This window comes from Rhagoletis zephyria, unplaced genomic scaffold (assembly GCF_001687245.7).
Source record: "Rhagoletis zephyria isolate East Lansing unplaced genomic scaffold, Rhagoletis_zephyria_1.1 Rzeph_scaffold_02413, whole genome shotgun sequence".
NCBI classification, from domain to species: domain Eukaryota; kingdom Metazoa; phylum Arthropoda; class Insecta; order Diptera; family Tephritidae; genus Rhagoletis; species Rhagoletis zephyria.
In genome coordinates this window covers 22876-48545 of record NW_016159497.1, presented here as the reverse complement: position 1 = coordinate 48545, position 25670 = coordinate 22876, and the positions used below count along the sequence as shown (strand labels likewise).

Here is a 25670-nt window from a genome sequence, read left to right as displayed (position 1 = left end):
TCAAATTAGAGCAAAATGGCGTTGACGTTTCCATTTGACGGCTGTCAGACTCTTTTACGTCAGGCTTTCATTTCCGATAGGTTGGCTGTTGAAAATTTCCTAATAAATATCGTAAAACATCGTGAAATTCTGCAAATTCTAATTGATAAAATGTGTAAAATTATGCACGGAGATTTCCCATTAGTTGGAAAATCTCATAATTTTTTCCATCAAATGTGTCGAATGGACGAGAAATAAAAATTTAGAAAAGTGCAGAATGATCGGTGATGATTTTCCAAAACATTATTATTGGCGTTCAATTTATTTTTTTACCCACATTGAACTCCAAATAAATGCTCACAAAAGGTCTTTATTTGGTTTTTCAGGGGTTTGTTAGCAGGCAAGAAATTCCGGTCCAAAAATGGCGAAAACAAAAAAGGTTGAGAAACGTAACAAATCTGCCATCAATGAGGTGGTTACTCGCGAGTGCACGATTCACTTGTCGAAGCGTGTACACAATATTGGCTTCAAAAAACGTGCGCCTCGGGCCATTAAGGAAATCCGCAAGTTCGCTGAGAAGGAAATGGGCACCAACGATGTGAGGATCGACACTCGCCTGAATAAGCACATCTGGTCCAAGGGTATCCGGTAAGTTTTGTACATATGTACATAAATAAAGCAACTTTTGTTTTTTACTAATTGCAATATTCTTTTCCCCAGTTCAACTCCAGTGCGCGTGCGTGTACGTCTTGCTCGCAGGAGAAACGATGACGAGGATTCACCCAACAAACTGTACACACTGGTGACATATGTGCCTGTTTCCACTTTTAAGAACCTGCAAACAGAAAATGTTGAATCCAGCGATGACTAAACAAAACTTTAAAATATTGCATGAATGAAGCAATTAAATAACATCGTCCGGGTTTAGGAGTTTATTAAAGTACAGATTAACGATAATAAATTCATTTTTTATTTGCAAAAACAACGTGAATCGAGTAAAGGAAGCATTAAAGTTCTCTGATAAAAAGTGATGAGCGAATCATTGAATATTGGGACCATGCAAGGTGAATATGTTTGAAATTTGTTTAGAAGATTCGATGCAGCACTATCCAGAAATAGCTTTTTATGGTCCGTCCTTTTAGAGGTACGCTAATTCAAAATTTATAAAAGTTTTATATTTTCTTTGCTTTATGTTTTATTTACAAAATGTTCTTAATTGAAGAATTTTAGATTTAATTTTTTCGATCAAGTTTGTGCCGTACTGTTCAAAATTTCCTCAGCGCTATTTCTATAAATGTTAAATCTCCATCGTTCATTAGCATGACCATTGGCTTAGTTGCATTCTCCAAGTCTAAAATTTTGTAAGCCTGCCCAACGGTGAGTGTGCTTGCTCCTACGATTCGTTTAAAGCCCAAAACACCTTTATATTGATAAATTGTCAATGGCGCAACAATAGATCGCCCCAAGACGTACAGCAGTAAGTCGTCTGTTAGTGCGATTTTGCTGAATGAAAATTGTATTGGATCCACACAGTCCAAACTTTGCATATGGTCAAAGTGAGTCGAGTTTATGGAGCTAATGAATAAAGTTTGTTTATTACTAGGCAGCTAACATAAGTCGATGATGAAACATTGACAACTCCTAACCGACATTGTGGTACAACATAGGAAAACTCATAACTGGCAATTTTTCCGAAATTGGGTTAACGAGTTGTCACTGTTTGTCCATCGAAGTATTTCTGTATACGTACCGATAAATCTCTAAAGCTCCATTGCTTAGGCTTTTCGATTCTTTTCTTAATTGAACTGCTAAGAAGGTGACATTGTTGAATTTGGCGCTTACACCTTTAGTTGCCTTCGAAAGTGGTAAAAGGTGCATAAATTCGAAATGCGGGTGCGATCGCCATATCTCAATGCCATCGGCTAGCAACAGTGCTACTTTATCCCCGTCCAACCGAAGCACCTAAGCATTTTAAATAACTGTTAAATAGATATTCTGCTCTGATTTTTTTTTTTTATAGAAGTTACCTGTCTAATATCATTCCTGGGTAAAGTGAACTTTTCGTATATTGTGATGGCTGACTCAAATTCCGTTTTAACGCAAAAAATTCTAATTGAATCTGTTCTTGGCCCCATATGTGTTGCAAAACAATGTTCTCCAGCTATTGCGAAGAAAGTAATGATTGTGATATTTTTATCACCTCGCAAACTTTCGAAAAACGATTGAAGACTTGATATCAGTTGTCCTGTAGTTGTTTTATTCAATACCGCTATCCCATCGACATCGCTGGAGAATAATTCTAAAAATTCTAGAAAATCTCTTACTTTTGGAAGCCATGTATATTCTGAAATTAAGAATGCATATAATTATTGGTGGGTCGCAAAGAAGTCTTGCTAGATGTGGGCTCGTACAATAATTGCTTTTCTAACCTTCAACAAACTCAATTGTTAATATCGTCTAATCGTTAGAAATAAAACAAATTAAAAATTTAAGATTATTTTATTAATTCAAATATATCACAAGTTATTAATTACTCTAAAGATATAGCAGTAAAGTTACCAAAATGTTGTTGGTTCTTTGCAATACTTGTATTCTACCCTTGTCGTTTGTATCGAATCGCCATTTACGATTGAGAATGGAAATTTTGTCATTCCCGCACAAGCAGCACCATAATGGCCGAGATGATTGACAACGACTAAACCCCCACTGAAATCTGGGTAATAGCGCACTATACGTTGCATTGTCATTTCTGCAGCTAATGTGGGCGCGCGACCCGCACGCAATGCCTCCACCGCAAGCAGTGCAGGAAGGAAACGCATCATCACATCACCATCGCCAGTTGCCACAGCTGCCCCGATTTCATTATCAGCATAAGCTCCAGCACCGGGTATCGGCGAGTCGCCCACACGCCCTGGTATTTTATGTGTGGCGCCATTAGTAGATGTACCCGCATAGATTTCACCATTTCCATCAATGACGATCATGCCTATGGTATCATGGTTCCCCCGTCCAATCTGGTATTCGTAGCGTGTGCTACTTGTTTGTTTGTTAAATTCTACCGAGACGGGCTTGTACGGACCACAACTTCTTCTTGGATCCGGATAAACATTAAGCCAGAAATTTGGTTGACAAGACCGATCGTGCCACTCTTTCCAAATTCCTTTCGAGTTGTTAGTGGCAAGACTTTCGCGGTGAAAACCCATCTTTTCCGCAAAATTGCTTGCAGCATCGCCTACTAGTAGTGTGTGTTTTGTATGTTCCAATACGTACCGTGCTACATGGATGGCATTTTTTATTTGTCGCAGACTTGCAACCGCTCCAATATTCATATTACTGCCATCCATAATCATAGCATCGAGTGTGGTTTCCCCATTCTCGTCCGGCGAGCCACCAAAACCAACGGTGCCATCACACTGCAAACGTTCGCAAGTGCTACAGCCTTCGACAAGGGCGTCCAATGCATTTCCGCCTGGCTGGTGATTAAGTACTCGCCAAGCAGCTGTATTTGCCTCGGTAAATGCCCAGGTATTGATAACAAGTGGTAACGATCTATTGCCTTGAGTTTTGTGTACATGGTTTTCTGCCCTGGAAATCTTAAACGGAAGAATGCTACCAAAAACGCAAAGTACGAATGAAAACTTCGTAGGCTGCATCCTGGGAATCCCAATTTTCAGTTTTATTTTTCGGCTTGGACCTTATCACTACTGTGACTTTGAAAACTAATTGTAGTACACTGGCGCCGAAACTCTCAGAATCGGTTAGACTGCTTTTACACAGTTCAAGTATTGAATTCAATTCTGCTCGCTTGTGTAAGAGAGGGGGTGAGAAGAAAAGGGACGAGCACACATGCGCCTGTACCGTCAAGTCGTTTCAATTTTCTTGCTTAGCTTTGGTATTTTCGTTGCTTCCCATTTAAAGAACCAAAAACTTGAATTCAACAGAATTGAAACGTGTAAAAGCAAATAGAAAACACAAAAGAGAATGAGCTTTCAATTGCTTTCAAGTCCTTGAATGGATTATGTTAAAAAAACTTTGTTAAGACAGAAGTTTCAGGTAGAGACTGCAAATTTCTACTGTTAAACCATATCTGTCTTGCCGAATTCCTTAACATCAGTTGTCATTTCGTAGTTTGACAACTCAGTTTTCATTTTACCCCGCCATCTTCACCGCACTGCCGCTCTTGCCTACAACAGAGANTTCGCTTGGTTTGTCAAACCGCTTGTGTGGTGTATTTCGCTCTTTACGGGATTTGGATACAAAAACCAACTTAAATTAGCAAATTTGCGAGGTATCTGCGNAACAATTCTAGGTGCATTTTTTTGTAAGGGAGCGACAAAAGCTACTTAAGCAACCTTGTTGGTAGCTGGAAAGAAACATGTGACTAGTTTAACGGGATTTGGATACAAAAACCAACTTAAATTAGCAAATTTGCGAGGTATTTGCGTAATATATATACTTATTTAAAATATAAGTCACGTATATAAAGAAAAAGNGTTTGTCAAACCGCTTGTGTGGTGTATTTCGCTCTTTATTTAAAATATAAGTCACGTATATAAAGAAAAAAAATTTCCCTCTCCACTTTCCCATTAACATTTGTTTGATGTTACAACAACAACAACCCAGCGTGACAACTTGTAAACATTCTGAAATAATGCAAATTCACTTTTGTACGTTTATATTATAGGCATTTTGTTAATTTTAAAAATAAACAATTTAGGTACTAATGCAACTCTATGAATTGCAACCTTTCCAAACGTTTCCTAATGTATCGGCCGTGCATGCGAAACAGCAGTCGTTGTTATAAGTTGCCCTGCCTATCAAAGAGTATAAGTTAAAACAAAATAGCTATATAGTGCTTTTTGCGCGCCGTTTCACTTCTCATTCGCTACCGCTTTGTTTTTGCAAGAACGCGTTGCTTCGCTCAAGGAGCTGCACACAAAAAACATCGAAAAGTGTAGAAAGCAGATGAAAAAGTATCACAAGCGTATATAAATTTTTTGTGAATTACATTTGTTCGAACATTAAAATAGTTCTTATAACCAAAGTTGCGGCTTCCACACGCCGATAGATTTGTACAAGATGCCTATACAGTTGGATAAAATTTTGGCGGACATTGCTAAAGAAAAAGTATTACGTCCAAATTATCCGGCAGCAGGCAAGAAAGAAGTAGATGATGCCTGGTCGCGCGTCGGAAAAAATAATAAATTGTCGGGTAAGTAAAATTTGATTTGTTATTAAGGGTTTCTTGATTACATTTACAATTTTAGTACACGAAGCTCGGTCGATATTCAAAGTACTCCAAAAGAAATATGAACAGGAGAAGACCAAGCGTACACCATCATGGAAACTTTTCGATTTAATGGAGCAAATACATCAACCTGTGAAAGAGGAAGAACCTAAGCCAGACGAGTAAGTTGTAGCCATAGAATTTAATTTTAACTCTCCTGAACTCTCCTATTTACTTGATTTAGGGATGGTATGATGTCTATGGAAGAAGATGAAGAATATGAAATGCTTGAAGTACAAGAAGAAGAAGAACCAGTAGCACCACAAGGAAAAGTTCCTCCAGCTACTTCAGATGGTGAAAGTCCATCAAAATCAATGAAATCTGGAGGCTCTCCTGAAACAACACCAGAAAAAGATGAAAAGCCATTGGTGAAAGTCCCGGCTAAATCCACCAAAGCTACTGTGGCTTCTGCTACTCCAGCGCCGAAAAAAGCTTCATCTCCAGCTTCTGAAGAAAAGAAAGTCTTGAATACTTTAGCTCCTTCAACGCGTCCAGCATTGAACACTGGAGGAAACTCTTCGCCTGCATTGAACACATCTACTGCTGCAACTGCAGCCGCATTGCACAAGAAAGGAATCACAATGAAGAAAACATCATTAAATACTGCAGCAGCACCTACAGGTAGTAACACACCGCGATCGACTCAATCCTCAAGCAACAACCCAGAACAGAAAAACACTATTCGAGTAGGTGGGCAGGTATTAGGAGTGGGCGAAACTATACCATTGCCTGAATCCATTAAACGTAAATTGGCCGAATCACAGCGAGGTACACCGCCTGCTAAAAAACCAAACAATGTACAGTCACCTAGAGAGGTGTCGCCTGCAAAATCAACGGCCACCGCAACTGCACCAACACCTACTGTGCGTACTGCAGCCGCTATTAACGCAAGTTCTAGTGGTGCATTACAGGAGAACACTCTTACCATAAGTCATGCACAATCGCTTAATATTAAACAGGAGCCGATCGATACAAATAGTCCGCCAGCTGGAATAAATTTAATTACAATAACAGGAAATCCGCGTGTTGAGTTGACCAATGGTGGTGTTGGCGGTGGCCCATCTTCTTCAACCGCTGCTACTGTAGCATCTACATCCACGAATGGATTTTCGCCACGACTTGAAGAGATTGACTTTCGTAATGATATTATATTTGATGCTGGAAATGGTCCCATTAATGGCCCCGTTACAGGTGCCGCTAACCATCCAAATCAGACAAATGCACCAGGTGGCATTATTAATTTAGGAAATTTCGACAATTCATTGCCACCAACATTCTTCAAGAATCTTTGCAACTCATCACGTCATGAAGCGTTGGGCCTTTATGTTGCCAATGTAATGAATCGTTTGCGACCGCGTTCGGCTGCAAAACTTGAATTGGGTATACTGCGCGCTATAATCGACGTTCAAAGCGATGAATTGGAACAATAAATGGGTAATTGGTGATTGGAAGACAACCGAGTAGCTACACTCCACATCAATTTCTTAGTAGTATTTTAAAATTTGTTTCTTTTTACGCTGATTACGTATTGCATGACACTCGTAATTTTTCTAACAAACCGGCTGCCATTTACGTAAAATTTGGCAGTAAACGTTTTTTTTTATATTAGGTTTCCGTTTGTCGCATGTGCAGCATGAAAATTATACCCTTTTAACAACATTTCATCTGACTTTGGAGCTTTATATAGAATTTGATTTTCGCATTTTTTGGAAATTTTTTTTATCTCTAGTATTCGAATATCACAAGACATAATATGCCCACGAACTGTCAATCCGGTTAAAAGTAATAAAGTAATTATATATAGTATACAAAGCTTGTCTTCTTCAGTAAAAACTAAGTCTTAATACATATTTAAAAACATATTTATTTAAAAATATAGCAAAAGTAATAGGTAAACAAAGCTAAGGTCGGGCGATACCAACTTTATATAATCGGCAACTTTTTAATTTCGCGTTTTTTGTATTTCTGAAATTTACCATGTAATTTTTTTGATTTAAAAAATTTCTGTAACTTGACTGAAACCAATGTGTATACCCTTTCCAAAATAAATTTACGCTGGCCGTGGTTGCTGAGTGGGTAGAGGCGCGTACTACCACTCCGTAAGACCTGGGACCTATGTCAACTTTTCTAAAGCTGACTGGAAAGGTTACGCGGAGTTTACTGAAAACACCTTCACATCGCTCCCCACACCAACCGACGTCCACCTCGGTGAACGTAAGTTCCGCAGGGCTATCACTGCTGCTGCAGCCCGCTTCATACCGGCAGGGTGCATATCGGACCCACGTCCAAACTTCCCTGCCGAAGCGGCTGTTTTAGCAAATGAGCGTGATAGCCTTCGTCAGGCCGATCCCGGAGATCCCCGTATCAGGGATCTCAACGCGGAGATTCGGCAACTTGTAAACGTACATAAGCGGAAGAAGTGGGAGGAGCATCTGAAGACTTGCAACTTCACCTCTGGTGTGAGCAAGCTTTGGTCAACCGTGAGGTCATTGTCTAATCCGACGAAGCACGACGACAGAGTCGAAATTTCCTTCGGCGACCATGCTTCGTCGGACCCGGAGCGATGCGCGAGCTATTTTAGCCGGCAGTTCATACTGCATCCTCCGGTGGACAAAGCCAAGCGTCGAGTGACCAGAAGGCTGCACAAACTGCCAACAACTTGTGCCCCCCTTGCTTTCACTTGCGGTGAAGTTCAGGTGGCCATCGGGAAGGCGAAAGCCTCCAAAGCCATGGGTCCCGACGGAATATGCATGCTGATGCTGAAAAATTTGGGTCCTGCGGGGGTAGCGTACCTAACGGAGGTCCTCAATTTGTCAATGGCCACTCTCATCATCCCAGACATCTGGAAGGTGGGGAGAGTGGTCCCACTGCTCAAACCGGGGAAACCTGCCAACAAAGGAGATTCGTATCGTCCGATAACACTCCTTTCCCCGGTAGCGAAGACACTCGAGGCCTTGCTACTCCCGTACTTCACAAACCACCTGACCCCAGCGAAGCATCAGCATGGTTTCCGTAAAGTGCACAGTACAACAACAGCACTTAACGCCATAAACACTCAGATAACTCGTGGCCTTAACCGTAACCGTCCCTGTGAGAGAACGATTCTAGTAGCGTTGGACTTGTCAAAGGCGTTTGACACCGTCTGCCATTCCACGCTGCTAGAAGATATAGAGGCCTCCTCTCTCCCACAGAGGCTCAAACGGTGGTCGGCAAATTATCTGAGTGGTCGACATTCGTCGGTAATGTTTAGAGACAAAACGAGTAAGCAGCGAAAAATAAAACAGGGGGTTCCTCAGGGTGGTGTCCTTTCCCCGCTACTGTTTAACTTTTACATTTCAAAGCTCCCTCAACCACCAGAGGGAGTCTCGATTGTCTCTTATGCCGACGATTGCTCGATCATGGCGACTGGGAATGGAATTGATGACCTGTGTTCGAAAGTAAACGGCTATCTCTCCGAACTTTCTCGCTTCTTCACTGCAAAGTGTCTAGCCCTCTCCCCTACGAAATCCTCCGCGACCCTGTTCACAACCTGGACGAAGGAGGTCAGGCTACCGCTGGGGATTCACGTCGATGACACACCAATTCCGACGGTGAATAACCCCAAAATACTCGGAGTAACATTCGACAGCCTGCTCTCCTTCTCTGCGCACTCAACCGCTATTGTCAATAAAGTACAGAGCCGCAACAAGGTCCTCAAGTCGCTAGCCGGCAGTACTTGGGGCAAAGACAAAGAAACGTTGCTGGCAACATACAAGGCAATAGGCCGGCCGGTTTTGAACTACGCAGCGCCAGTGTGGTCGCCAGGGACTAGTAGGACGCAGTGGACGAAGCTACAGACTGTACAGAACACCGCACTCAGGACAGCGACAGGATGCCTCCTGATGTCGCCTGAACACCACCTGCACGGCGAGGCGCAAATGCTCCCTGTAAAGGAGCACAATATAATGCTCTGCAAGCAGTTCCTGATCGGGAGCCACAGAAGTGGCCACCCAAGCAGACAGCTGCTTGCAGAGGAGCCCTCGCCTAGGCACGTCAGGAGGCATCTATATGAACTGACGGACGAAGTCCAGAGGTTCATTAAGCAACCTCTGGACCCGACAGCTTACAGACAGGCCCTGAACGGCATTCACAGGGACTCAGTCTCGAGTTATGTAGACTCTAGACCTGTGAATGCCGTTCTAGGCACACCACCCCCGGACATTGACGAGACGGAGCTTCATCTGCCTCGGGAGACGCGCACCACACTTGCACAACTTCGCTCCGGCTACTGCAGCAGGTTAAACTCCTACCTGAGTAGGCTGAATGAGGATGTGCCTAATGAATGTCCGGCATGCGGAGAGACCCCACATGACTCGAAACATCTCTTCGCATGCCCGGCAAACCCGACATCCCTAACGACCTTGTCCTTATGGGCAAACCCCGCAGAAGCTGCACGCTTCCTAGGGTTGCCGTTAGTGGAACTTGACGACAACGACTGAGATACCAACCGATCTGCGCGGGGTTGTTGTAGCCGCTACAACAACAACAACAACAACCTGGGTTAGATCCCTGGCCCTAGCAACACGTAAATTATAAAAAGTTTTCCAACAGCGGTCGCCGCTCTGCAGGCAATAATCCGAGTCTATTTCTGCCTTGAAAGCTCATAAAAACAATTTGCCATTCGGAGACGGCTTAAATTATTATTATTAGGGGTATTCTCTGAGTCTTGCAAAGCCCTTGCATGGTGCACAGATTGCACGGTTAAAACCGGTTTTCGTATGGGACAGCTTTGCAAACCGTGCAATCCGTGCACCGTGCAAGGGCTTTGCAATACTCAGAGAATACCCCTATTTTTTTTAACATCAGGAAACATGTGAGCTGTATTACCATCAAAGCCTCGAAAGCTCTAATGGTGTGTAAGCGTCTTTCGAGAAAATTCTGGGGTTGTACGCCCAGGATCCTAAGATGGCTTTACATCATGATAGTACAGCCAATGATTACCTATGGGGCGGTAGCTTGGGTTTCAAGAACTACTCTAGCTACGGTGAGACAATCGCTCATCAAGCTACAATGACTGGCATGTGTATGTATAACAGGAGCGATGCGCACATGTCTAACCATGGCGCTGGAAGTAGTCCTTGACCTTGAGCATCTTCATATAACCATAGAGCAAGCAGCCAAAAGAACTCTGCTAAACATTCCGAGCGAGGTATTTGGAAAAGGTAAGGTCATTTCCTCTTGGAGCATGGAGAAGCTAAGGTCCTTGCTCCCACTAGCCCTGTTACCTAGAGATGACAGGCAAGACCATAGTCTTTGAGAAAAGATTCAAAATAGAGCTTAGCAGTAAAGCAACCTGGAGTGTCTACGCTTTCGAGGCACTGCTTTAGGGTTACACTCTACACCGGTACACGGATGGCTCGAAGACCCCAGAAGGAATAGGTGCTGGAATCGTCGGACTGAGGGCCAGGCACTCTGTTCCTGTGGTGAAATATCCAAGCATCTTTCAATCGAGTTTTACGCCATCTACCTGTATGCGGATACAATCATGGGTAGAGGGTATAGAAACGAGAGAATCATAAGTGATAGCCAGAGAGCACTCAGGGCCCTCATATCCTATGAGGTCAAATGGTCGCTAGTCCTAGAGGGCATTGAGAAACTTAACTCCCTTGGTAGACACAATAACATCAAGTTAGTGTTGGTACCTGGTCACAGGGGAGGTAACGAGGCGGCTGATTGTCTCGAAAGAGAGGCGGCAGTCATTACTCCAGTTGGCCTTAGCCCTTCCTAGGAGTGGGTCCCAACACTCTAAAAGGGAAGCTTAGGATAGAGACGAGCATTATGAGGGGTCTAAACTGGCAAAGTTAGTCAGGAATGCGTCATGCAATGAGTTGTAACAGAAGGAGATTCAAAAGTTTAATTGACCTTCCAAAGGGCCGCTTAGAATAGTAACAGGTATCCTCACAGGACACTGCAGGCTGAGAGGGCATCTATACAAGCTAGGGATATGGTCGAGTGACCTTTGTCGATTTTGCTACTCTACCAGCGATACACCTCTACACATCCGCACCGAATGTGATGTAGCCTGCAGAAGCCGTGAGAGAAGTTTAGGCTAAATGTGGCCACAGCTTAGGCACATTCACTCCCTATCCCCTAAGGTACTGTTGAATTTTTTCAGGGACTTAAGTCCAGAGGAGGTATTGTGAAGAGTGCAGGGCTTAATAGACCCCGAGGCCGCAGGGCAAACCTCAATTTATTATCTGTCTATCTATCTAACATCAGGACGCACACCACAAACTGGAAGAGAAGCTTGACCAAACATGTAAGAGCCAAAATAATATTATTATTAATATTACCCCTAACGCTGCCTTTACATAACGTCGCTGGAATAATGAAATAGTGTAACATAAAAAGTATAGTTTAGAGAAAAACGAATTGGAAGTTTTTACAATACATTACAAACCATACAAATACAATTTCGTTTTTCGGAAATAACTTAGTGAGCCAAAGAGATATTTAAGAAAACTAAAGATTTTTCTAATAGATTAAAGGATTGTCTATCCAATGGTGCAATTATCGAATAATAGTGTATGTGGCATTTACACTGTTTCTTTATTCGAGCGACGATAAGACAATTGAGAATAGATATTAGTTTTAAAATTGTTGTGTAAAGTAGGCGTCCAGACAATTATAAAGACATTTTTCAGCCACCGCCGTTATTGTCGTTTGGCGCGATTTTTTTACTAAAATATCCAAACACAAACTTTTTTGTAATTCTGCGATTTTGTCTTGCCTCTTTTTCTCAAATTAACCAAGACGTGACCAAATTGTCCAATTTACTGTCCAATTCATTGTCTTCGAAAAATCAAAGACAGTGACGAAGAGGAGCTTAGAATCATAAGGGTCTAAGTGATATTTTTTGAAAATAAAAGTTATACCCATATTTGTATAGTTAAATATAGTATTGGTATTGGTATAGTATGGTGACAAAGAGTAAACATTCTTTGAATTAGTTAATTAACCTGCATTCATTTAGGCAGGAATCATTTCAAATAAATTTACCCAGAATTTACAATAAGTAATCAACTTTAACTTTAATTATCTTAAAACAACGTCAGATCCTTTTGATTCTAACCCCTTCAATTGTCTTTGTGTGAGTGTATTAGTGAAAAAGAGTTAAGCTATTGTCTTGGCAATATTGCCCCATGAAAACGCCGGGTAAACGGCTTTGGTAAATATCAGTTTAAAGCGAATTGGCTCGAATACTACTCAAATATCGCAACTTTCGTATTTTTTTTTTAGAATTAGGTTCATCGTTTCGTAAAAATATCTAAATTTTTGCTAAAGTTATAAAAATCAATTTATACCTTTTCACAAGACGCTCAGAAAACTATCGAATTTGGGCCATGATATGATTCAATTGATACATAAAAACTTACCTTGAATAGGGCGAAAATGCGCTTCTTGTATTGACCATTGATAATATTGCACCGGCGAAATTTTGTTTGTTTCATCAACGACTCCTATAAGATCCATCGTTTGACCATTTTCCTCGCTTATTTTGAAGGATACTATTTTCGTTCCATTTGTTTTCAGTTTTTGACGAATATTAAATTTATTAAGGGCATAAAAGGTCGCTGGAAGTAGAGATATTTTTTTTTGGAAATTAAATCTATTTGCAATTATTTCTATCTGCAAAACAAATGTACCTTTAAGGGATCGTCTCAATTTCCGGTCCATTGTAAGCGTTGTTTTCCAACTAGGCATCTGCGTGAGTTCATTGCTTGTTCGCATGACTTCATCAATTGTTGAAGACGTTCGCTTCCACATCGCTTCCCGAGCCCCTCGATTGTGGTAGTCCTGCACCACTAAAGGTTGCATAAATGCCAAATTTCCCTCAACCGCAACTACACTAGATAATTTTGCCTGATCCTTATAGAATGCATCAACTGTTTGCCCGTTAACGCTTTTGGCGCGTAGGTTTTCAAAATTATTCACTAGTATGCGACGTTCTTTGGGAAACAAATTATTGATGTGTACATCGCCATGCAACGTTTGGTGCAAATTGCGCAGTACTAAAGTTTGTTCACCAAAATTCGAAATATTATTAACTATGCCGAATACGCTTAAATCGTTGTACATGTTAACGGTATCAAGAGTGGTTATACCGTTTATGGTATGATTGCCGTGCACATACACCGCCTGTTGTAGCCAATCAGCGACTGGTACACGATTTATGGTACTGCTTCTTGTAGGACACAGTTTTTCAATACTTGATACCTTAACGGTCTTTGGCGCAGTCAAAGACGCATGCGGCATATTCAAGCGCACAACATCTTGAGCCAAATTCAAATTGTTAATTTGCACATTTTCAACATCACCCTGTATAAGCGCAGTCAACAAGCTCCAGCTAGCACACACTTCATGAGGACCATCTGTTTTCAAAGTATTTACAAAGAATTCATCAAAGTTCATAGCCAAATCGCTGCTGAACATGATAGTTAGTTTGGAGTAGATGATAAAGTGGGCGCCAATTTTTTTTGGATACATAAAAAAATAAATACAAAATAAAAAATGGTCATTAATACGTGTTATTTGTGTCATACAAATGTAAGTGAGAACTTTTTTTTATACAGTTTTCCTAGCGGTGTCGTCTGGCTTACAAATAAGAAGGAATAGTCTATTCAAATACCTATTCTCGTTTTTGAAATCTTGCACTGGCTGAAATATTTTTTATACATTTGTTGGAAAATGTTAAAACTTTAGTATGCTGACATGCCTAGGTTGTTGCAACGGTTGCCTCGTGTGTATTAAGCATTACGAGCAGTTTCGGTGCCACTGTATTCTTAAGGCCCAATTTAAGATGGCCTACTTAGGACCTGTGCCAATTGATAGAAAAGAGGAAATTTTGACAGATCAAAGTAAAAATTTGACATTTCTCTAATGGGGCTCGGTAAAACTTTGACAGCTTATAAACATGTATACATATAATTTTGCTTGGCGGTAAAGATAGAAAAGAGGTCAAGAAAGCTTTTAATTTTGATTCAATTAAAAAATGTATGTATGGACATATGTATGTCGGCCCGTCGCCATATCTTTGTAGGCTTGAAAGTTTACTTCATCCGTCGGCAGCATTTTTCCTGAACCTTGGATCTACTACTTTAATAAGTGTTTTTTAGCCGATTTCATATAAAATAGTATTAAATATTTTATTTATAAACTTGAAATTTACAGCGGCGCAGGTTTAATGTAAAGAATCGGTATTGGGCACAGAAAAGGAAGTACTGGGTACCGAAATCTGTTTGGTGTATTGGGTACCGGGTACTGGGTACCGAAAATTCACCAATTTATTGGAAAACATCGACAAACATCGATGTTTGAAGCTACGGCAATCGATGTTGCTCGATACATCGATGTTTTTTTACATATCTGTCAATTTGACAATTTTGATGTTTTGTTGAAGAAAATAGTGAAGTGTGCCTCGCGTGTGGCCTTCGATTTTATATTTTGTGGAGAAATTTGCAAAATTTCATGTACGAAAGTTCTTAATAACATTAAGGTAATGTATGCACAAGAAAATTGATCGTATATGGCGTGAAAATCTATGCAATTACCACATTTATTGGCTGGCATTGATTAGTGAATCATCTGTTTTTGTTTCTCCCCTTTTTCGTCGCTTTGTTCATGTACTAACGACAGTGGCTTCGAAAATGTGTAGTGAATTGATTTTCTCTTTTATGTTTTTTTCTGTGCTGAATGTGCAAGGTAAACGGCGGTTATTTTGCGTTGGAGTGGTTGTTTCGTAAACAGAATATTGGAGTGAAATTGAAAATTTTGCTAAAATAGATGAGTAATACAGCGCTGGTATGTATATACAATTAAAATTACTCTTCACTTGAGATGTGGTTGATTGGGGAAAATTGCATTACATGAATTCATTTACGGAGGGTGCATAATTGTTAATACGTGTTATTTGTTTAATACCTGACGTAAAATTACCTGCTACTATCGACTAGGAAACCAGCTAGCTGTACGTTGTTAGCAGTCAAATCACCTTCGAACTTTGCTTCACTTGTCATCATCATTTCTGTACCAATTTCTTGGGGACGTGTTAGGCTGAAGTAGTTATCTTTCAGGTAATGCAAATTTATATTGTTTACCAAGCCCTATTAAGAGTAATGTTATTAGAAACATGCGTGCATATCACTTGCTGATAGCGGAATACCTCAAATTCTAAAAGACCCTCAAAAGTCGCATTAGCCAGCTCGACATGTTGAGTCAGACGCACATTTTCATTGGCAAGCCAAACTTTGTCCAGCAATGTCGGTAATTCGTAGTGGTTCAAAGTACGGTAGAGTGGCGTTTGCGCAAAATTTGCATGCTCCACATGCAAAGTATCGCCACTGCCAGCTTTGAGAAATTGTTGGAATGCTAACCGGTGGACACCATTTAAAGTGGAAACATTGTAAATGCCGCCAGTATCCAATAAATTAAGATCGCGATGAACTGAAGCACTTGCGTACAGAATTTGCGGTACAGAGGAGTTAAAATGGATTATATCTAGGGGTACATGCATGCTGTTTAACGTAGTTGTTCTAAGTGGCGCTTGTATTTGTATGGGATTTTCTAAAAAAAAGAATTAACACAATTTATTAGAAGGGCGGATATGTATGTACATATGTATTTACATACGTATGTACTTGTTACAAGTAATTTTTGAGCAAAAAACCAAACCGACTTCAGTTCTCATATACAAATTTAGGAGTACCTATGACTTCCTCATGATCCAATGATCGGATCTAAATTAAATTAGTATGGGACGACATCGGAGATACTACCTTTCCGAGAGCAAAAGAATTATCAAAATCGGCCGATGTGGCCAAAGTAATGCGGTAACATACAAAAAAAAAACGACGAATTGATAACCTTCTCCTTTTTAACAGACTTCAAATAGGAGAAGGGTTATCAATTAGTCGGAATATCTTTTTTTGCTATTTACATATGTATGTTGCCGCATAACTTTGGATCACGTTAACCGATTTCTCTTTTTTTTAAGGAAGGTGTTACCTCAGAGGTGGTCCCATACTAATTTAGTTTAGATCCGATCAAGGGATCATGAATAAATTAACAATAATCATAAACATTTATAAGGGAATAAAAGTGGGTTTTGTTTTTTGTTAAAAATTACTTGATTTGAAGTCGGTTAAAAGTACCTAGTTGATTAGCCAAGAATGGCTTTTGTACACATAAGTCATTATCTGTAATTATAACTGGGTACTTACGGAACTTCATTGCATCAATATACTCATTTCGATTTGTCCAATAGGCTTTCGTATAGAAATCCTCTAATGCACGTCCATTAAGTGAGCCATCGAGTGTCACACCCTTTGAACAATGCACCTCTGAAAAACTTTGCGGCACGGTGAACACTTGCATGCCGCTTTTCTGCAACCAGCAGCGACCAAATAACTCCGCCGCTATATCATTGAATTTTCCTTGAAACGTTAGCTGGCTTATATTCATATCATAGTTAAATTTATAATTCCCTTCAAATTTTATATCAGCATTAAGATGCTTCAGCTTCTTTTCTATGTCATGCACGTTAAGTCCATTGACACTGCCATCTTTCAAGCGTAAATTATCAACGAATATTGTATTCGGAAACTTTCGATTTGGTGGCAATAAATCCATGTGTCTAGACTGATTGGACAATAATTGTCCTATTAGGGATTGTTCATCGTCAGAGGTCTTTGCCTTCCCAAAAATACGTCCATTAGTTTGTAGTTTCTCAATATTCAATGTCTGCGTACTCAACTCTGTAACAGATAGTGTGATAGGCATATGTTGATTTCCAGTACGGGTGAGAAACGAGTCTAGTGGCTTATCCTTCATCTTTATATGGTTTGCTGTAATGCTACATTTGAAGATCTGTATTAATATATAGCTATATAATGTTGAATATGATATGCTTCCATGCACTTACCTATAAGTTAGTAATTTACCAAAATGCATTGGCGCTTGCACGCTTTGATTCGCGATCTTAAACAATAAACGTTCAGTCAAACTTTCTATATCTATGCCATTTAAATATTTCACTTCACTGAAACCTCTACGTATTTCGAGCGCCTTTTTGAAATGCTTCTCACCTTCGAGTACTTGCAAGTGCTTGAAATTCGTTTTAATGAGCTGCTGCATGTCAACTGCATTGATAAATGTTAATATCGTGTTATTCGCTTCCAGTGTCTCCTCGAAATTAATGTTGACGTCCTCAAGTGGCTGCGTAATATCGAGTCCATTCAGTAGTGTTTGCTTGGTACTCATTTGAGAGTTACGATCTATTAAATCGCCGACACTTAAAAAATCGGAAACGATCGCATCCCCTTTGATTATAAAGTCACCATTGAGGATGAGCTCGTTATGTATGATTTGTTGCGGAGACAATGATTGTAAGCGCGAACCGAGCGTTTGGCCCTAGGGTAGAAAGGAAATATAATAAATTGTAAGAGGGAGTACAGTATTTGCCGAAAAAAGAGCTGCAAGTTAATTGGGAGAAAGATAACAACTATGTCTCGAATAAGTTTTGGAAAAATGTTCTAATAGTTTTTTTTTTAAGAGGGACATTGTGTATAAAAAAAAACTCAAATCATTTACAAACGCAAAAAATTTACATCTAAAAGTATTCATGGCATAGTGTTAACCGACATCTTTGTGTTCTAATTTCAATTTCAAATCATATCAAATGATTTTCTACTTACCCCTTGACTTACCGCCATTGCGATCGGTTGCAAAATGCGCACATGCTCGAATCTCTTTGCACCGTCCACCACCTGCGTCTCATTCGCGTTCTTAAGCAGCACATCTAATTTATTCTGTCGCACTTGTATTTGATTTAAACGCTCATGTATTAATAGCTCTTTAGCTTTTACAGGTCCTTCAAAGCGTACTGACTGCCTGACCACATAAGTACTGGCATCAGCAGCGCTATCGCCACCATCAATTGGTATGAGCTTAAGCAAATTATTGCCGTCAATTTCATCGCTTAACACCCGTACAGATTCTGCCACTAGGCTAGCCATATGGGTCGGCTGTTTTACAAATTGCATACCTTCACGCTTCAGTGTATGGTTGAGCAAATCATGCCACTTGTACTCATTCAAATTTCCATTGATTCGTAGATGCTTCACTGCCAGCGAGGACGTTGTCGGTACCATCGTTGGTCCATCAGCCGCTGGCGACCGTTCAGGCACTTCATACTTGCCCGTAACACGTACCTTCTTTGCCTTAATGTGCTCAAGAGTGGGCCGTGCGGATTCGACACGATTCACTTGCTTTGCTTGCAGGTGTTCCTTAATAACAAGAGTGTCGACTTTGATGTTGGCGAATTCCATGATTGGGTCGCTAGTGACGTTAGTGGAGCGTTTGAGACGCTTTGCAGTAGGTGAGCTGAGTTCAGCTTCTAAGCCAATCACAGCTTGGGTGGCGAAATTCAATGCCTGCCAGTAGTGGCTGGTAAAATGATGTTTCGGATAAACGAACTATGTTTTTTGGGTAAATTAAGTAAAACATTAATTTTGTTAATATACTATGTACATTTTTTATCCATGCTTACCGAATTAGTTGTCACTGTTTGTATGTCTGATTGTAGAATATCTCGTAATTGAACATTAAAATGTTTGCTTTGTTTTTGGATTTCGTTTTGTGCGAGTTTTTGCTGGAAAGGTAATTAGTATTTCTAACTATATTTGTTAAATGTTATGCTCTCTTACCTCTACATCATTTTTCAATTTATTTACATTGATTTGCGACAAACGCCCTATTTGCATTTTAGTCCAATCGATGATCTGTTGTCGTAAAGCATTCGCATGTTCATCTTGCTTAAAGATCGGTAAAAATATATTGGTATCATTTTCGTTCATCTTTTCATTCGCAATCACTGGAATTTAAAAATGTGTTCACTTACACAAATCGTAGTCAAAGTTTTTAAAACTCACCTAAGTAGCTTTTTTCGTTCTCTTGATAAATTCGCATTTTCGACACACCCTGACTCAAGGCACCTTCGGTGAACTGAACACCGGACGGCTCGAATTTCCAATCATTCAAGTTATAAATTTTAGCATCTTGATCCTTACTAGCAATAAGCAGCAAAAACTTCTCAGCTTCCATATTCTTTATTGAGTTGAGATAAAATGTATATTTTTTTTTTGTAATTTACGATTTAAAAACAACTTCCCTTACCTGCACTGGCAAGAATTGCTCCACCGCATATAACGGTAAACTCTGATAAGGTACAAATTGTCCTTTATCAAAAAGGTAAAATACTGAATCCACTTCATTGGCATCTCCATCACTACCACGCCTCCTGCTTACCGAATTTCCAAACACAAGAAAATACCGCCTTCTAACCTCGTCCAGTGGCACACTGAAGTAGCGCACATCCACCGCTCCATAGGTGCGTATCTTCTGCACAAGCTGAAATTGCTTCTTTTCATGTACAAATTTATAAATTTCCGAATACGTTGTCGTGCGTCCCGTTTGATCGGCATAATTCGCCAAAGCCACATAGCTCTCATAGTTGATGGCAAACGGTTCGACATGGCGCGCATTGCTGCATGGAATACGCGCGAGTAAGGTAAACGATGTACCCGACCACTTGTAGTAGGGGCAACGCGGTTGAGATGTTTTGCCGCTGCTGCGGAATGTTTGCAGCATAAACAGGTCGTTACCGGTGGTGCGTAAATAAATGGAATATAAATGTGTAGCAGCAAAATATTGTACAGCGCGTAGGCGATCATCAGCAGTGAGTTCGTAGATCGGCGATCCATCGCGTGCATTCTCAATGGGTTGTGTGAGATTGAATGCCAAAGCGATGTATCCCTTGGGGCCGAGAGATTTGCAATCCATCGCGGTGGCATTGGGCGTGGCAATGGTGTGCATTTCGCGGTAGTTGTGGTTCTGATTGGAAAAATACATTTCCAAGTGATTGCAAGTAAACTTGAATGCATTTTAGATCATACTTTATACGTACCACATTTTTATATATTGTAAAATGTCGCACGCCATTTTTATTTCTATGTAACGCCGCTGCATATTTAACACCCTCCAATGGGAGCACGCAGATATCGATTGGAAACGACACAGGCACTGACTCGATTTTCTCGAGACCATTAAAGGAATAGGCGGCTAAACATAAATTAAAAAAAAGCTTATAATAAACGACGAAAAGGGGATGACCCTGCAAAAATCGCGACTACTCCATGCATGCGTGTAAAGAGTACTCCCTAAGGACCAAGGAGTACTCCAAAATTAACCACAATTCATATAAAAAATATGGTCCAATTAACATTGCGATGTCCTAGGGCAGGACCATATATTCCATCCCTGTATTACATCAGAGTAGCACAAAACTACTCCAACATATTAACAATGGCATTGTTGTTATATTTTTTCGTTTGTTTCTTCACTTCTCAAATGCTTTTTCGAAATTAATAAAAACCAAGACAAAAATTAAAAATTACATGTTGCCTCTCACGGCATTCGAACCCGAACATGCTGGGAGCTAAGAACTAACAGCGAGCATCTCTACACGTTCAGCTAAAGCCAGACATGCAAATGTGCTTTCAAATGCTCAACTTCAATCACGTTTCGTTAAAACACGAGCAGTGATCGGATAACAAACAATAAGCTGGCGCAGAGACACGAGTTGGTCCGCTACAGCATGACAGAGGAACACTTTTGTAAGTACTCCAATTTACCACAAATAGACTACATGGTCCAACGATTTTTGCAGGGGAAACTATGAATGGAGTTTTGGAACATTTTAGCATTTTCTTCTTAAATGCGCTGCCTTCGTGAGGCTAAAGTTTACAAACCTCGGCTCTTTTTACCTCCCTTTTATTAGCTCGGGATGTGACTATCCCCTCTATTCAAACAGAGTCACAAAACTTAGCTCATCACTGTTGTGATTTCTTGTGCGCCGAGAAATGTGTCACAAAAAAATCAATTTTGAGTGCTAGAAAAATACACAAAAATTTAAAAATTTGTATTGTGGCGGCATATTTTTTGCGGTGGCAAGCTTTGAGGCGCAGTAGAAATCACAGCAGTGATGAGCTTAAGTTTGTGACTTTGTAAGAATACGGCTGTATGTAATATTGATGCGCCTAAAAGATGCAGAGATTTCTATTCTCAAGTTACATACCTGATGACAGTACGAATTAAAATTATAATAGCGAGGTTTTAGTTTTTTAAACTATAATTTTTTTTTAATGCAAAGTTTTGTTAATGCAAGTTGTTTTATTCTACTTAAACCTCAAGTAAAATTACACTTCCCGAAACTTTATTAAAAATTTTCCATACTTGACGATATCTTTATTAAAAGAAACAAAAAAAATATTAATTAAGATGATTTTGCTAAATATGTATGCCGAATGAGGGATAATCTATAACCATATTCAGAGGCAAACTTTTTATCGAGAGTACGAACTGTCTGTCGTCTGGCTATGCATACATTTTTTCTTGTGGAGAGGCTCGTGTTACTCTGGCCCATTACGAGTTGCAGTTTATTCGACTTGATAAACCATATATGGGCGATTCCAGCGAAAAGTCTACCGCGTAAAAAAATTAAAAGTCCTATATCTCACTTATTTATAGACCGATTTGGCTGCTTTTTATAATATATATACTGGTTATGTAAGCAGAAATTTTTTGCCAAAAATGGCCTCGTTAGGTGGCGCTAGGGTCGAGATATTTTGAAAAACCGTATTTATGCTCTTATTTGTTTCTCGTTTGGCACGTTTAGTAGCTTTGGGCGAAAATCCGCGTTTTTACAATTTTGATTGGTAATAGCAAAAATATGGTTCATTATGGTCTAAACACAATCTTTGCTAAAGATGACAATTTTCGGTCAACATCTTAGGCTCGCCCAACTCCATCAAAGTTCAAGTGCTAAACGAATTTTTTCTTAGCTTACTTCGATTCTCTACAAAAAAATTATGTAGGACTAATATTTTCGAAAATACTTGCAATTTTATTAAAAACATATTGAAACATTTTGGTCCAACATTTTCACCAACAGTTTAACGTTCATGATTTTCAGTGACGGTTTGGTGGTTGTCAGAATGCATATTTCATTGCCATCTTAAATAACCTAGCAAAAGTGTATATGCATACAAAGATACGTAATAGCTGCAGTGCGTTTGAAAGGCGCCACACTCCCTTTTACAATAGCTCCCATTTTCTCTAAGAGTATGGGATGGATTTCATATGTCTCCATACCATGTTCAAGTACTCTACAATTTTTTCTCTGCCCATCTGCGGTTTATCAACGCTTGCTTTGTCTGTAAAAATCTCCATTAACCTGGCACACTATCACGTTTACCAACTCACACTCACTTCTCGTTTGTTTCAATCGTTCTGACATCATAAAGCTTCATTAAATCGATTAGTTGTTTCAAAGACTATGTGGTTTGGTTAAAAAAAATATCAAAAACTGAATCAATAACTTTAGTACAAGTAAAAGAAAGAAACAAATTTTGTATAATTTTAACGATCAACTAGAACTGTGTTTTTTCAACATTTCACTGAAAACTATGGATAGCCGATTTCCCAAAGTCTGATCCATATGTTACGTTTTATTTACCTGTGTATACAAGCACAAAACCTCGCTGCTTAAAATCAAGTACAGAAATATTTATCTATCTATCGGCATATAATATACTTGGCGCTATATACGTTTCTATGTATAAGTACCAATATATTTTATACCGATCTGATTGGACATTTCTGTTCTTCCAGCAATGACGGATACGCAGCAACAAGCGCCACAGCACGAGCAACTAGACGAACAAGATCTTTATGTGCAATGTATTTCGAAGCAACTGGAGGAGGTCGACATGCTGTCATCGATCTATTGTACACCCGGCGAAATGCATATTTTCGATGCGAGCGTTATAGGTGATTTCAATGACTTCCTTAATATGCCCACAGCTGTGCCCACGATCGCGCTGAAGGCACACTTAGATTACACGATCACTTTGACGGTGGCGCATGGACAACGAAAAGATAAAATGGATATACGCATTGAGTTACCGCACCTATATCCATTGCTAGAGAATGCGATTGTCACGGTTTTCAGCGCGCTGCTGGGCAAAACTAAAGAGTTGTATTTGAAGCGTGAAATTGAAAAGTACATCGAGACAATGGATAAGACTGAATGCTATGTATTCCAAGTGGTCTCCTGGTTACAAGACGAACTAATTGCACTGATTGCACGTGATGCCAGTGAATTTGAGGAGAACGATGGATTGGTGGAGGAAAATGAGAATGAAATTGAATGTGAACGTTTATGGATATACTCGCATCACATTAAGTCGAAAAAGAAGCGACAAGAAATACAAAGAGAAGCGCGCAATTTGGATTTGACTGGATTTTCGCGTCCAGGCAAGCCGGGTATTATATGCGTGGAGGGTTTACGTGAGCATACGCAAGATTTTTGGCGCATAATTAAGGCTATGCGTTGGCAGCACATAACTATTTGTAAGAGTGAACCGTGGCAGGGTAAATTGCAGAAACGACGGCGCTTCGAGGGATTCAAAGAGCAACTCTTTTGCGATAATCTGGATAATGAGGATGGTGTAATGAATATGGGACTGTTTATTAAATTTTTGGAGACGCATAAGTCGGGCTACATGAAAAAGGAGCTTTTCGGTTTAGATTAGTTGCGAGTTGGATGAACGGTTGAACTGAACGAATAGCGGAACGCAGAAAAATAACTTTGAAGAGACTCAGCAGTCAGTTAGCGCACCATATCAATTTTTTATAACTAAAGGCAGAAATGCATATGGTTTATAACCTTACATATGGTTTATAACCTTAAAATGCTCAAAATATTATAAATTCCATTTTGCTACCTAAATATGGTAATTTTATGCAATAAAAATAGCAATGTTTCCACGATACTCCCAATATGAAAAAGTCGAGTAATTTTGTTACTTTTATGATCTTTTAAATCTGTGTGGATTTAGTCGCATTCATACATACATAAGTACTATGATTTACCCGTATAAGAAAATTTTGAAAATTGTCTCTTCCTAATGTTGTTCTTCTACAGTAATGCCCAACAACAATTGTAAAATCATAAAAAATTTTACTTCACAATAAAAATCTAAACTAGGCGTTTGTATATACGATCCTTTTTTCACTTTTTGCCTCCTCATGCTCTTACCTTTATCGAAAAATTGTGCCATTTCACGTTTTTGTAATTGCGTATTAAACGGTTCGAGTTGTGCGCCATAAAAATATTGAAAATTCACATGAAAAAACAAGCAATTATTAACACAATTCATAAAAACCAATATAAATAGATGAAAGAACATTTTCACAAGATTAATTGAACAAGAATTAACTAGTTTTATTAACAATTATTTTCGTGCGATTAATTTTGCTCATTCGCATAAATAACAAATTACAACTGTAAGCGTACACAAAAAAGGGATTTCTTTTATATACAATCATATATGTACATACTTGCATAGGAGTAGAAGAGCCACTTCGTAACTGTAAAATGAGGCTATGCATGGGAGATGAGTTGGTGCATAGAGCAAAACACGCCTAATTCAATGACACGTTTATTAACCCTTTGCTAGATGTGTGTATGTGACATTCCTTAAAATTTTCCAGATCCAGAGTGCGATGCCAGTTCAACGAATTTTTTATATTTTTAATTAGGCAAGGTAATAAACTTAAAAAAAAACAATATTGACTAGGGTTTTCTTCCTTATTTAAAAATCTGTCTTCTTTAGGAAAAACCATAGAGTTACAGTGACTCAAACAAGTGTTCATATATTGATTTTTTTTATATTCACAATGTTTTTCAAGTTGCTTTGTTATATTTTTTATAAAAATTTTGTTTATGCTTTAAGCAAAACCACCATACAAATCGCAGTCTCAACTTTAAATTATATTTAGGAAAATTAAAAAAATTTTCGTCAAAATTCCGAACTTTTTGATATAAGTAAAAAAAAAAACTTATGGGTGTGCAGTTTTATAGCCCATAAAATTTTATTGTAACTTGCACTTTGTTTCATGCTGCTCGCGTTGATTTTTATTATTTTTTTTACTGATTTGATGTTGTTTGCATGTAACGAGTACAATTTTGAAATTAAATTGCGAATACCTATAAAACTGCATACTCAAAAGTTTTTTATTAAAAAGTTCGAAATTTTGATGAAACTTTGTTGAATTGTTTTAAATTTCGTATAAAGTTTAAAACTTTGGTTTATGCACAATCGTGGCAGAACTTTGTAAGTTAATAATTTTTATTTTAAATATCGTTCACACTGTAACAAAATTTACATACACATATAAATAAAAGTTTAATTCTTTCTACCAAATTTAGAAGAATTCATCAAAATCATCATCTAAATTTTTAGGA

General features: G+C 39.2%; 4 protein-coding genes and 1 long non-coding RNA gene across 8 annotated transcripts; 3 read left to right on the top strand and 2 right to left on the bottom strand.

Moving 5' to 3' along the window:
• The first annotated feature begins 16 nt into the window (after positions 1-16).
• RpL31 (ribosomal protein L31) lies at positions 17-970 on the top strand. The gene is made up of 3 exons (XM_017621299.1): positions 17-80; positions 366-627; positions 700-970. The coding sequence occupies exons 2-3, from the start codon at positions 401-403 to the stop codon at positions 848-850; spliced, it is 378 nt and encodes a 125-aa protein (XP_017476788.1). The 5' UTR covers positions 17-80; positions 366-400; the 3' UTR covers positions 851-970.
• A 252-nt stretch (positions 971-1222) lies between these two features.
• Positions 1223-24654, bottom strand: clos (closca). Its single transcript, XM_017621300.1, has 16 exons — positions 24462-24654; positions 20268-20422; positions 19478-20194; positions 19234-19408; positions 19009-19175; positions 18852-18953; positions 17998-18777; positions 17226-17713; positions 16525-17156; positions 15468-15868; positions 15242-15408; positions 12952-13727; positions 12682-12879; positions 2007-2323; positions 1730-1941; positions 1223-1554 (listed from the first exon to the last, which is right to left on the bottom strand). Exons 1-16 carry the CDS (start codon positions 24610-24612, stop codon positions 1245-1247), a joined length of 5748 nt encoding a protein of 1915 aa, XP_017476789.1. The 5' UTR covers positions 24613-24654; the 3' UTR covers positions 1223-1244.
• Map60 (Microtubule-associated protein 60) lies at positions 4570-6955 on the top strand. 2 transcript variants are annotated; one of them, XM_017621296.1, is made up of 4 exons: positions 4570-5191; positions 5247-5388; positions 5451-6403; positions 6458-6955. In XM_017621296.1, exons 1-4 carry the CDS (start codon positions 5059-5061, stop codon positions 6694-6696), a joined length of 1467 nt encoding a protein of 488 aa, XP_017476785.1. In that variant the 5' UTR covers positions 4570-5058; the 3' UTR covers positions 6697-6955. The 2 variants fall into 2 exon arrangements, with proteins under 2 accessions (XP_017476785.1, XP_017476784.1); XM_017621295.1 differs by having other exon boundaries at positions 4572-5191; positions 5451-6955.
• On the bottom strand, positions 6969-9947 carry LOC108366826 (uncharacterized). Its single transcript, XR_001848164.1, has 2 exons — positions 9802-9947; positions 6969-7372 (listed from the first exon to the last, which is right to left on the bottom strand). It is a non-coding gene; the product is annotated as an uncharacterized LOC108366826 (long non-coding RNA).
• On the top strand, positions 14484-25622 carry LOC108366822 (RWD domain-containing protein 2A). 3 transcript variants are annotated; one of them, XR_001848163.1, is made up of 2 exons: positions 14484-14801; positions 25611-25622. XR_001848163.1 is itself a non-coding variant. In XM_017621297.1 (2 exons), the coding sequence occupies exon 2, from the start codon at positions 23035-23037 to the stop codon at positions 23953-23955; it is 921 nt and encodes a 306-aa protein (XP_017476786.1). In that variant the 5' UTR covers positions 14665-14801; positions 23033-23034; the 3' UTR covers positions 23956-24212. The 3 variants fall into 3 exon arrangements, 2 of the variants coding, with proteins under 2 accessions (XP_017476786.1, XP_017476787.1); XM_017621297.1 differs by lacking the exon at positions 25611-25622 and adding an exon at positions 23033-24212 and having other exon boundaries at positions 14665-14801; XM_017621298.1 differs by lacking the exons at positions 14484-14801; positions 25611-25622 and adding exons at positions 14974-15106; positions 23033-24224.
• The last annotated feature ends 48 nt before the right edge of the window (positions 25623-25670 follow it).

Coding starts and splice junctions, on each gene's coding strand:
- RpL31 (XM_017621299.1), top strand. CDS start 401: ATGGCGAAAACAAAAAAGGTTGAGAAACGTAACAAATCTGCCATCAAT. Junction 628..699: donor ATCTGGTCCAAGGGTATCCG/GTAAGTTTTGTA, acceptor TCTTTTCCCCAG/TTCAACTCCAGTGCGCGTGC.
- Map60 (XM_017621295.1), top strand. CDS start 5,059: ATGCCTATACAGTTGGATAAAATTTTGGCGGACATTGCTAAAGAAAAA. Junction 5,192..5,246: donor AAAAAATAATAAATTGTCGG/GTAAGTAAAATT, acceptor TTACAATTTTAG/TACACGAAGCTCGGTCGATA. Junction 5,389..5,450: donor GAAGAACCTAAGCCAGACGA/GTAAGTTGTAGC, acceptor TACTTGATTTAG/GGATGGTATGATGTCTATGG.
- LOC108366822 (XM_017621298.1), top strand. CDS start 23,035: ATGACGGATACGCAGCAACAAGCGCCACAGCACGAGCAACTAGACGAA.
- clos (XM_017621300.1), bottom strand. CDS start 24,612: ATGTTCTTTCATCTATTTATATTGGTTTTTATGAATTGTGTTAATAAT. Junction 17,157..17,225: donor GGTAAATTACTAACTTATAG/GTAAGTGCATGG, acceptor CTTCAAATGTAG/CATTACAGCAAACCATATAA. Junction 12,880..12,951: donor ATTGAGACGATCCCTTAAAG/GTACATTTGTTT, acceptor CTCTACTTCCAG/CGACCTTTTATGCCCTTAAT.